Source organism: Leuresthes tenuis, unplaced genomic scaffold (genome assembly GCF_036924035.1).
Source record: "Leuresthes tenuis unplaced genomic scaffold, fLeuTen1.0.hap1 SCAF_4, whole genome shotgun sequence".
Classification (NCBI taxonomy): Eukaryota; Metazoa; Chordata; class Actinopteri; order Atheriniformes; family Atherinopsidae; genus Leuresthes; species Leuresthes tenuis.
This window is the reverse complement of record NW_027325358.1, coordinates 3,701,393-3,715,109: the sequence shown is the minus strand read 5'-3', so window position 1 is coordinate 3,715,109 and position 13,717 is coordinate 3,701,393. Positions and strand designations below refer to the sequence as shown.

At 44.2% G+C, this 13,717-nt stretch overlaps 1 protein-coding gene across 7 annotated transcripts in view; it reads left to right on the top strand.

The window, feature by feature from the left end:
* rptor (regulatory associated protein of MTOR, complex 1) overlaps positions 1 to 13,717 on the top strand; it is a 195,466-nt gene that overhangs the window by 107,841 nt on the left and 73,908 nt on the right. For all 7 annotated transcript variants that reach the window (XM_072384159.1, XM_072384158.1, XM_072384156.1 and 4 more), the window contains exons 10-12: positions 624 to 768; positions 9,477 to 9,552; positions 12,003 to 12,104. In XM_072384159.1, the coding sequence (XP_072240260.1) occupies positions 624 to 768; positions 9,477 to 9,552; positions 12,003 to 12,104 (323 nt within the window). The remainder of the gene's footprint in view (positions 1 to 623; positions 769 to 9,476; positions 9,553 to 12,002; positions 12,105 to 13,717) is intronic.

Here is a 13,717-nt window from a genome sequence, read left to right as displayed (position 1 = left end):
TCCCCAGTAATTGCAGATATAATTTCAGCTGTGATGTGGCAGCATTCATGTGCATTTACACACCCACCGTAAGAACTCCTCCTGATAAACACTCACACTCCACTGTTTTGACGAGGTCGAACAGTCCGAGTCTCTCGTTACCAACCTGTATCCGTCCTGCAGCCGTGAGACAAACCGTGTCCCGGCTGGAAAAGCACTGTGACAACGCTGGTGTCTGCCAAAGCCTCGGGGCTCTGCTGTAAACGAAGCCGCCCACATCAGAGCGAATCGCACCTCATCCGGACGCTTCCACGGCAGGAGCTGGAGTGACAGACTCAGAGAAATCCTAATCATCAGCCAGGAGATTGGCGAGGGCTGAACCCGCCGCCATTACTGCGAATTAGTGAAGACTTTAATGAGCCGACATGACACAAAACTCCCTGTTTTCATCCAAACTGCTCGCTTTGCTCCGACTAAACTTCTCTCTTTCACCCAGTTTGATTTATTTTGTTGTTCGTCCCCCCATCCGGCGCCCCACTTTCCTCCCTTTTAATCTTTACTTTTGGGTTAATTCCATTCACTCTGTGTCCCTTTTCTGTCTCCAGTGTGACGGATCATTTCCATTCTCTTTTCTCTGACTTCAGATCTGTTCCAGAAGTTGTTCCGTCAGGACTTGCTGGTGGCCAGCTTGTTCCGCAACTTCCTGTTAGCGGAGCGGATAATGAGGTCGTACAACTGTACGCCCGTCAGCAGCCCCCGCCTGCCCCCCACGTACATGCACGCCATGTGGTAAGACGCACGCAGATTCCCAGGCTTTGCAGAGCAGGAGGTTTGAGGAAGAGGAAGAGTCATGCTTTTGGCTATTTGTTCCTCCACAAAGCAATTAAATGGTGAACAGACCTTCCAGCAGACATTTGTTGTCAGAAACAGACATTCTCTTCTTCATGTTGTCGTATGTATATTTAATGATGTGAAATTGCTTCTTTTGAAAAGCCACTAGATTAGAAATGCTTAGAAAAGGCAAACTGGCCTCGGGGCTTATTTGTCCAAATATTTTAGGCTTGTTAGTTGAAGCTCTAACGGTTTTCCAGTGTCAGTTATCAGCCTTTTACTTTAGTTTGTGCTCAGTTTGTATTTGTTCATTTCAAACGCTCAGTTCAGCTTTTGATCAAAGATTTCATGTAATTGTATTAATTTAGTTCAGTTTACTCATTTGGTTTCTTTTCTTTGTTAAATTTGGATCATTTGTAACACTGATGAGAAGTCGTGTCGCTCAGAAACGAATCCTGACTCAGAGTGAATGTTTTATCATCTAAAACAGCTCAAAACTGCCAAGAAAACTTCTAATTATGACAAAAAATTTAAGTTAGATTCAAGTCTGTTTTATTTTTAGTGCCAAATCACAACAAATTCAATCCAGTTATACTATTTAATTGTAATTACCACCAATAATTATGATTATAAATAATTGTTATCCAATTATAATCGAAGCAGAGGGAGGAGAGGTGCATTATGGGAGCTCCCCCTGCAGTCTGGGCCTATAGCAGCTTAACTATGGGATGTTTCAGGCTCACCTGAGCCATCCCTAACTATAAGCTTTATCAGAAAGGAAAGTTTCAGCCTGATCTTAAAGGTAGAGAGGGTGTCTGCTTCCTGAAGCCAAACTGGCAGCTGGTTCCACAGAGAGGGGCCTGATAACTGAAGGCTCTGCCTCCCATTCTGCTTTTAGGGGCCTGATAACTGAAGGCTCTGCCTCCCATTCTGCTTTTAGGGGCCTGATAACTGAAGGCTCTGCCTCCCATTCTGCTTTTAGGGGCCTGATAACTGAAGGCTCTGCCTCCCATTCTGCTTTTAGGGGCCTGATAACTGAAGGCTCTGCCTCCCATTCTGCTTTTAGGGGCCTAATAACTGAAGGCTCTGCCTCCCATTCTGCTTTTAGGGGCCTGATAACTGAAGGCTCTGCCTCCCATTCTGCTTTTAGGGGCCTAATAACTGAAGGCTCTGCCTCCCATTCTGCTTTTAGGGGCCTGATAACTGAAGGCTCTGCCTCCCATTCTGCTTTTAGGGGCCTGATAGCTGAAGGCTCTGCCTCCCATTCTGCTTTTAGGGGCCTGATAACTGAAGGCTCTGCCTCCCATTCTGCTTTTAGGGGCCTGATAACTGAAGGCTCTGCCTCCCATTCTGCTTTTAGGGGCCTGATAACTGAAGGCTCTGCCTCCCATTCTGCTTTTAGGGGCCTCATAACTGAAGGCTCTGCCTCCCATTCTGCTTTTAGGGGCCTGATAGCTGAAGGCTCTGCCTCCCATTCTGCTTTTAGGGGCCTGATAACTGAAGGCTCTGCCTCCCATTCTGCTTTTAGGGGCCTGATAACTGAAGGCTCTGCCTCCCATTCTGCTTTTAGGGGCCTGATAACTGAAGGCTCTGCCTCCCATTCTGCTTTTAGGGGCCTGATAACTGAAGGCTCTGCCTCCCATTCTGCTTTTAGGGGCCTGATAACTGAAGGCTCTGCCTCCCATTCTGCTTTTAGGGGCCTGATAACTGAAGGCTCTGCCTCCCATTCTGCTTTTAGAAACTCTGGGAACCACAAGTAAACCTGCAGCCTGAGAGCAAAGTGCTCTGTTGGGGAAATATCCAACGATGAGATCTTTAAGATATGATGGAGCTCGGTCATTAAGAGCTTTATATGTGAGGAGAAGAATCTTAAATTCTATTCTGAATTTAACAGGGAGCCAATGAGGAGAAGCTAAAACTGGAGAAACATGATCTCTGCTGTTAGATCTCATCAGAACTCTGGCTGCAGGGTTTTGGATCAGCTGGAGGCTTTTCAGAGAATCTGTGGGACGGCCCAATGATAAAGAATCACAGGAGTCCGATTCTGAAGCAACAAATGCATGAACTAGACAGGATGTTCCTGATTTTAACTATATTATTGATGGAGCTCGGTCATTAAGAGCTTTATATGTGAGGAGAAGAATCTTAGATTCTATTCTGAATCTAACAGGGAGCCAATGAAGAGAAGCTGATGGACTCCAGATTATAAAGAATTAAATGTATTTCTGCTGTTTTGGCTGCATGAATAGTGCCTCGTGATGCTCTGTTGGGGTTTAAAAGCTGCTGGAGCTATCTAACCTGTTCCAGCTTAAACTGTTGGAGCTATCTAACCTGTTCCAGCTTAAACTGTTGGAGCTATCTAACCTGTTCCAGCTTAAATGAGACCCACAGAAACTGTAGCTTAGACTCTGCAGTGTGTCCCAGACCCAGGTGGAAACAGGGCTGGACCGCTCTCCAGCCCACGCGCTCGGTTATGCAACAGTGCTGCCCGGCACACCTTCCTGCGCCATTAAGCAACAGTTATGGATCTTTAAGACAAACCGGGCTCCACACAGACTCTAAAATCCACATTTATTGTAACAACAGAGAAAAACTGATATGGTTGAGTCACTCTTACAGCTTCTCAAAATAAACATCGCTGAGGAGGTCTGAGCCAAAACATGTAGGTGTTTTACATTTTTATGCCCTCCAGCATATGCATATACTCCATGTTCATCTATTATTTACTCGATCTGCATCTTGTGTTTTTGCATGTTGGCTGTTTTCTGCGTTGCTGTCGGTCTCCCCCTTATCTCCCAGGCTTTCTATCCATTGTTCAGTGCTGATTATAATATCGCTCCATGCAGATTTCTTAGACTTCAAGAGGATGTTCCAGGCTAATGTTACCCCAACTCTATTTTCTTTGATTAAAAAGTTGAGGCTTGTTAAACATTTAGTGTTTTGCAGTGTTTTTCGTGGCGTTTGAATCCTTTAGTCAACCTCACAACAGTGTTTTTCACTGTGTTAGAGGCTGAAGGCTGAACACAGGCTAAAACGCCTCATCGTGGAGGACCAAAACATCAGAAAACAAATGCAGAAATGTCCTGAGATCGCATTAATACGGCAATAAATACTACAGTAGGAAGGAGACACGGGAATGAATGAGCTTGGGTGAATGAGTAGGTAGAAAAAGTTAAGGAGAAATGATAAAAATGAATCAATAAACAGGATAATTATAAATGTTTTCTGCTTAATTCCTGCGGTGGTTGATGTTCTGCTGACGTGAAATGAGGAAATTCTTCTTATGAAGTGCAGCTTTGCCTCGGATTGGCTACAGTTGTGAAGTCAGCGGTGCAAAGGCTCATGGGACGGTTATTATTTCTCTTCTGTGCATTAATGTAGCAGAGTTTTGGCTTGGAAGACAGCTGTCAGTGTGTTTTAATTGGATTAACAACTCATAGGGCTGGGCGATATGGGGAAAAAGTTGTATCGCGATATATATTTTTTTATTTATATGTTTATGTTTATGCATTTAGCAGACGCTTTTAACCAAAGCAACTTACAGATAGGCAGATAGGGTAAGGGGGTCTTGCCTAAGGACCCCTACTGGAGGTAATACCTTCCATGCAGGAGATTTGAACCCAGGTCTCCCACATGGAAGGTGGCAATCATACCACTACACTATCCAGTCCCTTATATCAGTTGATATGGATATATATCGGGTCCATAACTTTCACCATCCACTCGAGCCCCTTATTTTCCACTTTGCTTATTGGTGACATGTCTTTTGCAATCCAATAAGCTGCTGCATTGATAATATCACGGTTCAGACTCTCTGGTCTTCTGTTGCTGCTGCACAGGCCTCGTTTTTAGGGGAAGATCAGCACTCAAATGGGAAACAGATTCGCGGTATTTCCTGTCTTTCTTGTGCTCGACATTATTTGCAGTGCACACTACTCAAAAAACCAAAATGGCTGCACACCACCGACCTTTTCGGGTCCTTCTTATCAACAATGTCGTCCCTCTCGCCTTCGGCTGTTTCCTCCGTCGTTTCTTCACTCATTTTTCCTTTTTTATACGGCTGCAGCAGCACAAACAAACAGCTGCTGGCATGGCTCTATTCCAGCCACGTGATTGGTTCAGTGCGGCGCAGCTCTCGTTGTCATTGGCTGTTCGTGTTGTCTGTCCAAAGATGGACGAATGTAATCAATCGAAAAGTATATCGACCATGTTTCATATCTATGGAGGAAAAGTTCTTCCTCCACAGCTGTCGTTTTATCGCCCAGCCTTATAGTTCATACTCATAGTTCCTGCAACGTTGAGCCTTTCCTGTGTCTCACTTTGAGTTTGGGGGTTTGAATGTGAGTACAGGAGGTTTTCTTTGGTTTAAAAGTGAGTGGGGGGGGGGGCAGGAAGTGCTGTTAGAAATGAAAACTCTGAGTTCTGGCTTCACACGAGTCATCACCAGTCAAGTCTTTTAGGTTTAGAAAGAGGAAATTGTGTTAAAACGTGTCCAAATGGAAATCATTTGTCTTCTCATTAACACGCTGATCTATACAAACAAAAGCTCCTGTTGTCCATTGACTTAAATGCTCTTTCACACTATAGAAGAAACATTATCTCAGTGTTTATCTCCCTTTAGTTACACAAACACATCCCAGCTATCTATTTTTCTCGCTTCCTGGTCTTTTAAAATTGCCTCCCTCCATCTCTCCCACTCATTATCTGTTTTGTGTTGGAAACAAGACAAAAAAACCCGACTCTCAGCCTCCAGGAGAGGCTTGTTGCGCAACAGCCTGGCATCTCTTATTGTAAAGAGCCTCTGACTCCTTCAGCAAGCAGCAGTCTTCCCTTCTCACCGGTACGGGCCGGTTATTTTAGATTTAGGGAAACATTGCAGTGTTTACGGCCCGAGAAATTGGGAGTTGCTTTTTGTTTCAGCACATGCAGTATTAAGCAGGACAGAGTAATGACAGAGGGGTGCTTTAAGAGTGCAGGAAACACAACTGAGAGAACGATAAAAACTGGAAGTGCCAGAGAATAAAGCAAAGGGGGGAAATAAAAGTTTGGATCTGCATAGATGAGAGGACGGGGGGGTGGAGAGGGGTAATGAAGCAGTTGTGGGGCTTGTTGATTGATGTTGGTGTCTGAACCCAAATAGCTATTGTTATTCAAACAGAGCGGAGTAGAATAGGGCAAATAAACCTGCGGCTGATTAATCCCTCGAGGGCAGTTTCAGAGTGTGTTGCTGCACCACTCTGCAGGAGAAAAGCGCTTCGTCAGCAGCCAAATGTCCACCGGCACCGCTCTGTTATGGGCCGTGACGCTTTGCTGTGATGTTAAACAGCGCCGCGAAGTCTTCGCCGGTCAGGCTGCTCCATCGAGTCGTTTCCACGCCGTTGGGCTGCGTGAACGCCAGCAGGGGCGGGGGGGTGTTGGCAGCGTTTCTGCACAGATCACAACCTCGGGCCCCGACGTTATGAAACCCAAAATATTAGCTTATTTGTTGAGGGAAAACAGAAAAAAGACGAGTTGAAGATGCTTGTTTTGAGTGTGATTATTTTAGACTTTCACTGAACAGTAATTAGAGTAAAATTCATGTGAAATCTCTTTATTTCTTTGAAAGTAATCATTTTTGTTCAAAAATTCCCTTCAAGCTTAAATCTTCACTGATTGAATTTATATAGTATTTTTATAGTATATAAATGGACCATTTTTCAGGAATATTCTCCAATCAGCAGATTACCTGCTGACAGGTGAGGGTGTCAGGATTGGGTATAAAAGGAGCCTCCACCAGAGGGTTAGTGTTTCCAAGCAAAGATGGACCTCCACAATCATAGATGAGTTACAAAAGTATTTCTCAGAGTAAGATTGTAAAGAACGTTGGTCTTTCAGCAGCTACAGAGTAGAATAATGTGAACAGATTCAGGGGAAATCTCAGGGTGGAAAGGCCAAGGACAGAAACCCCTGTTGGATGAGCTCGGAGCCCTCAGGCAGCACTGCAGGAGAAACCGTCAGGCCACCATGATCCATACAGCCACATGGGCTCAGGAGGAGCTGGGAAAAGCATTTCCACTCAACACAGTCCACGGCTGCATCCAGAAATGTGAGCTGAAGCTGCATCACACCAGGAGGAAGCCATATATCAGCTCTGAGCAGAACCACGGCCCAGTTCTCTGGACTCCAGCTCATCTCAGATGGACAGAAAGACAGTGGACAGGTGTTCTGTGGGCAGATGAGTCCACGTTTCAGCTGCTTCTGGGAAAAACTGATGAGAAAGAGCATCCAGCTGTTCTCAGAGGAAGGTTTAAAGCCAGCGTCTGTGATGGTCTGGGGCTGCAGCAGAGTCCATGGCATGGAGGGCTTCATCTGGGTGAAGGTACCACTGATGCACAGCTGGATGTTGGAGTTCTGGAGAGACAGATGCCGTCTTTTCCCGGGAGGTCCGTGGTTATTTCAGCAGGACGATGCCAGACCTCATTCTGCAGGACTTCCAGCAGCTTCATACACTCAGAGTGTGTGAGCTCGGCTGCCTGCCTGCAGTCCACATCTGTCTCCTGCTGCAGATGTTGGAGCATCATGAAGAGGAGAACCAGACAACAACAACAACCAGGGACTGCTGAGCAGCTGGAATTTACACAGATTCCTGCAACAATCAGACTGCAAGCAGCCATTTTCACTGCAGTCTTGGTCTCAGCAGCCTGAGTTCGATGAGGTCCAGCTCCTCTGAAATCATAAAGGCTGTAAATCGCCAACACCTGCTCTGAGTAATGCAACAGCATCTGTTTGTTGCTGTGGATATTTTGCCGGAGGGCTGTTCTCTGCTGTTTGTGGCTGCTGACATGAATGTTGGAATGGCCGTTTGCATGTTGCACATTCATCAGTCGGTCCATTATGTCTCCATCACTGTGGTGTCAACCCAGAGTGCAACTCTATTATATCACTCTCTGATAATGGGGAAAGCCATTCAAGCAGCTCAAAGAGGGAACTCGGCGTCACTCGTTCAGCATCACATTACATGGCTGTGGACTGGAAACATGAATCAACCCCTAACTCGTGCTAACTGAGAGGAAAAAGCCCCAGCGAGGCTCTGAGTTCAGTTTGCTGCAAGAAGAAGGAGCCGTAAAAGTGAGGGGAAGAGAGATTGGCAGAAAGGGAGAATATGGAGGCTGTGATGAGGTTTGATGCGAGTTACACAACCTCATGAATTAGAAATGATGACCATGAGAGAAGAGCTGGTGTTTAGAAGGGGATTAAAGGCTCCTCGCTGCCCTCTCCAGGACCCGGGGCTGGGAATTTAAAGAGGTGCCTTTTGGTGTGAGCCGAGGAGAATCCTTTTGAGTAGTGGGAAGAAAACACCCGGCAAAGATTTAAGTGTTTATCTGTTTGTTCTTTGCTGTTACCTGCTGCAACAGAACAGGAAGAACCAGTTTAAATGCATTAAGTGATGAAAGGAGTCTTTAAACCTAAAGGAGACGCAGTCACGGTTCGTTTATACAGAGGATCATGTGCGCTATTTAACAAAATAAAAGCCTCCAGGATTAATGCTTTTATTTTTATCAATATAGTATCAATAAGTGTTAATTGCTGAAGGTGATTTATTCAGGTTTACTGCGGCAGCATCAATCATCGGACCAAATTCATTATTTAGAAGGTTCTCATTGATAGTTTAATTATTAATTTATTTATTGACTTTAATGGCACTTTATTAGGGAAATCTTACAGTTTCAGTTTGACTTGGTGAGGAAAAAAAGAGTTAAATCGAAGGAAAAATGAGTTGTTGAGGTGTTTTGTTTGTTACCTGGCAACAACTGAGCTGATGATGTCACATTCAGCAGCATTCAGCTGACAGATTTGGTTTGATAAGAATTGTTCAGGGAAAAATGCCTTTTTTAAGATGTTTCCTTAAAAAAAAGAAAAGAAAAGCTGCTCCGCGGTGCGTTTCGTTCAGTTTTGGTATCGATGGAGAAACACGGGGTTAAAAAACCCTTGATCGGGACATTCCTAATGACCAGAACTAACATTACTGTTTGTAGCAGCTCCAAAGAAACATTTGGCTTATTTAATCTGCCCCTTTGGGACTTATTCTCCTCTCTAAACAACATTACCCACAATCCCGCTCTCTTAAACATTCAAATGGAGGAATAATTGTACATTTATTGGTATTTTTTTTAATTTAAACATCAAAATTAGATTAAGAGTTGCTGGTTTAAATTATGATTTAAAAGCACAGAATGATGAAACTGAAACATTTCAGTCAGTTCACACGTTATTGTCAGAAAAATTCTCTCAAAATTAGGCTCAGAGTCGCTGGAAACGATTAACACAAAACTTTTATTTCTTGCAAGAAAGAGACGAGTCTGCACAACCTGTCAGGAAGCTGCTCAGAGTTGTCTGCTAACAAACTGGTGCTATTTCTATTTCTATTGTTTATGCTTGTAGGCCACACGATATTATGGGAAAGGGACGTTCAATGTCATGGGAAAAGGCATTACTGGCCATTTAATGTTATGGGAAGGCGAGTTCAGACAGTCAAAACATAGTATTATGAGAACCAAAAGACAGGAGGAGGCCTCCCCCCATCACAGCTTTTCCCATAGTATAACTCTATAATTTTATTCTTTAAAGCTGACAGGCTTTGGGGCTCCTCCTCACTTACGTTGTGTTTCTGTGCCGCCTCTCTCCAGGCAAGCGTGGGACCTGGCCGTGGACATCTGCCTCTCTCAGCTGCCGACCATCATCGAGGCGGGCACCACCTTCAGAGTAAGTGTGAGGGAGGGAGGCAGGAAGCTGCTCTGAGGCCCCTGAGATCTGTGTGGCAGTGTCTGAAAGATGGAGTGTGGGAATCTCGGCGTTTACGAGACGTTTTGTTTTGATGGATGGCTTCTGTCTGCTGCTGATGTCGGTAAACACCAAACCCTTCTTGTTTGCTCTGCAGCTTCGCCTCCATCAGCACCGACTCCGGCTTTTATAATTCCCCGCACTCCCAGTGGATAACTCTGTAAAATGTCAGGTCCAATAACTCAAGTGTGAGTGTCATATAAAAATGGTTTGAGAAAGCTCTGGCCGTGCACTTCCAGCCTCTGGAGTGTTTATTGTTGCATTTACTGACGTGGCAGGGGACCGTGATGGAGACGCTGAGTGTGGTGGAAACACGCTGCGAGAGGCTGATTGAGCTGATGATGACTTCATATGTTACACATTTCTGTCTGTATGAGCTCACAGTCTCCAGATCCTGGGCTGAGCAGCAGCATGCGCTTTATAAAGCGGAAAGTTTAACACTTTTATCCTTTTATCTGGGCCTTTCCCCCCTCATCAGCCCTCTGAGGTGGGCATCTTCTGCATGGCTCCCCCGGGAGCAGCTTTCCACCCTCTCTCCACCTCTACTTTCTCTTTACACCGAGGTCGAAAACACTTACCAGCGCCATAATTGAGCCTCGGAGGACCACGAAAGGAGATCTTCCTGCTCTGTCTTCATTTCTCTGCCAGCAGCCTTTAATTCCTTTCAGCTTCACTGATAGACGTCTTTTTTTTTGGACTTTGTCACAGCTTAATTTAGAGCTGCAGAAAATGATATGTGCACGATAGATTTGACGAATTGCTTCGCTGCCACATGCACGCCGAGGGCTTAATGATCTGACATCTGCCAAGAAACTCCAAATATTTGTCTTTTCTGCTTTTTCTTCATAGAAAAAAGAAAAAGCTCTTCAATCACAGGTGATAAATGTTGGTTTTCACAGGCAGAACAAACCCTGTCCTGCTCTGAGAGACAGAAACCTGTGGGAGGGACAACTTACTGGGTAATAATGTATCAAACATGTGACTGTCACAGAATGTTTGACTGACAACACTAAATAGTATTGAAAAAGATATTATTTTAAATTGGATCTTTAGGCACTTTGTCACAAAGACACATCATTTGTTCCCGTTTCTTTAGTTTTATCTATGAAAAACAGCAAAGAAAACACAGTTTGACAGACAGAAAATAGGATTTCTGCAGCAACAAGGTGATTCCCAAAGAGCTATTAGCTGAAAACTTGGCATATCTCAGCATGGTGTGCAGTGTGTCCTTAAAACATTTGAGGAAACTGGACAAGTGGAGGACAAAAGAAGAAGTGTCAGGCCTAAAAAACTATCTCCAGCAGATGAACAGGATCTGAAAGTGATGTCCTTAAGAAAGAGGAAAAACTCCAGCAAAGACCTGACAGGACCTGAGAGATGCATCTGGACCTTCAGCTGATCCATCTACTGTTGGCCCAAGCCTCATCAGAAATGGTCTCCATGGAAGGGTGGCTGTCAAGAAGCCGTTCTTAAGGAAGGGAAACAGGGAGAAAAGGCTGAGCTGTGCCAAATGACACAAGAAGTGGACTGAAAATCAGTGGCAACAGGTCTTATGGAGGGATGAATCCTCCCCAGAGCCCGGACCTCAACATTATTGAAGCAGTGTGGGATCATCTGACAGAGAACGGAACAAAAGGCAGCCCACATCCAAAGAAGAGCTTTGGGATGTCCTTCAAGAAGCCTGGAGAACTATTCCTGAAGACTCCTTAAAGAAATGACAGAAAGCTTGTCTCAGGGGGTTCAGGCTGAGTTGGAGAATAAAGGAGCTCAGACCAGATATTCACCTTAAAGCTCTGTTTTTCACCTTATTCACATTATAAATATAAACATATTAAAAAAAATCAGGTCATTTAAGTTTATATTCAGTTTATAATCCTGCTCACATTTTAAATGCTTGTATTTAGTCACAGTTGTGGATTGCAAAGCAAAAAAGTTACATTTATTACTCGTATTTGAAGTACAGCCTCTACCCAGCATGCATTGCGTCTCACATACAAGACGGTGAGTTACTTTAGAAAAATTAATTTAGCCGTCAGGTCAGGAAACTTTGATATTTGCCTTCTCTACATCCATCAACCGTAACGCAGCGCTGCTGTAATTCTCGCTGCAATTTGAACACGCTGCGTGATCAAATAGCGTGCGGCCAGCAGCCAATCAATCAGGCAGGCTGCCATGGCAGCAGCGAGAGGAAGGTGATCATGATGGATCAGGATTTATGTTGTTACTGCAGTGCAGTGTCACTTCTGAGCTCATTATGTGGCGCCTTTATGAAACGATGAGTTATCCACTGCAGAGTGTGTGTGTTTGTGTGTGAGACAAAGGATGAGGAAGCACATTAAACTCGTGTTTTATCCGTTTTTTTGCGTCCACAGCCGAGTCCCTTCTTCGCCGAGCAGCTGACGGCGTTTGAGGTGTGGTTGACCATGGGTGTGGAGAACAGAAACCCTCCGGAGCAGCTCCCCATCGTGCTGCAGGTGCTCAAACACACTCTTTACACTCTTTAGTATGCATGTGAGCAGCACATTAGCACACATTTCTATCGCAGCCAGAAGACAGATTGTGGATATAAGAATTAAAGTCATCATGTGAGTAATGCTCCCTGTTATTTGTTCTAATGCGTTACACACAGTCGTATGTGAAGGAGGAGAGCTATTGGGCCTTTTCTGTAGCTCAGTTCTGTTGAAACCCGGCTGGAGGTGGAGCTAATTCCCCCATCAGGTGGCAGCAGACCGCATTGATCGGCTCATAATTTAAACCTTTTATTTGCCTGAAAACAGCACAAAGACAACATCTGCCGGTGTTTTGTGAGGCTTTGCAGTTCAGGGCCCCAAACATTGAGTGCAGGACAGTTTAAAGCCATGTCACACCAAGTCCTTCATGTATGGTTCAGCATTAATGATCCCTCAGAGTTTATATAGACTGTTCATGATGATTTCAAATTCAATTTTCCCAAACAGTGCCTGAAACATCGATTGTTTTAACTTAAATACCTATCGCTAACGCACAAATACGTGGCATAAATGCTTTTTTCTCCCAAACAGTGCCTGAAACATCGATGGTTTTAACTTAAATACCTATCGGTAACGAACAAATACGTGGCATAAATGCTTTTTTCTCCAAATAGTGCCTGAAACATCGATGGTTTTAACTTGAATACCTATCGTAACGAACAAATACGTGGCGTAAATGCTTTTTTCTCCGAACAGTGCCTGAAACATCGATGGTTTTAACTTAAATACCTATCGGTAACGAACAAATACGTGGCATAAATGCTTTTTTCTCCAAATAGTGCCTGAAACATCGATGGTTTTAACTTGAATACCTATCGTAACGAACAAATACGTGGCATAAATGCTTTTTTCTCCGAACAGTGCCTGAAACATCGATGGTTTTAACTTAAATACCTATCGCTAACGCACAAATACATGGCATAAATGCTTTTTTCTCCGAACAGTGCCTGAAACATCGATGGTTTTAACTTAAATACCTATCTCTAACGCACAAATACGTGGTGTAAATGCTTTTTTTCCCAAACAGTGCCTGTAACACCGATGGTTTTAACTTAAATACCTATCAGTAACCCACAGATATAAGGAGTAAATGCTTTTTTCTCCGAACAGTGCCTGTAACACAGACCTCTGGTTGAAGACCCAAGCTTAAAGAAGAGCTTTTACTGTACGCTTAAAATGAAACTCTGTTATTTAAATGGCAGAGTAGCTCTGATTTGAACTCAAACCTGCAGCTCAACCTGTTTAATTACGAGGTAAATGGAATTATTTAACACGTTGCCCTCCTCTGGATGCACTATCAAAGGATACATGGTGTTCAGGTGGCCTGACTTACAGGGAGCAGGTCTGCTTGCTTTTCTTTTTGTTTTCTGTTGCAGGTAAAGCCACGAAAAAAGATACTTTATTTGGTAATAACTCAGGAGAGGGTCGAACAAAGCTAAGCTGATGCTGTGCAGTGATGTGGGATCACTGCAGGCTGCTGATTGGTCGGAGAGACCAAACCCAGTTCTGCAAAGTTGTCTGAAAGTGAGCGTGTTGCTCACAGTTTGGTTGGTACTGAACATCGTTCCCAGCTCTTC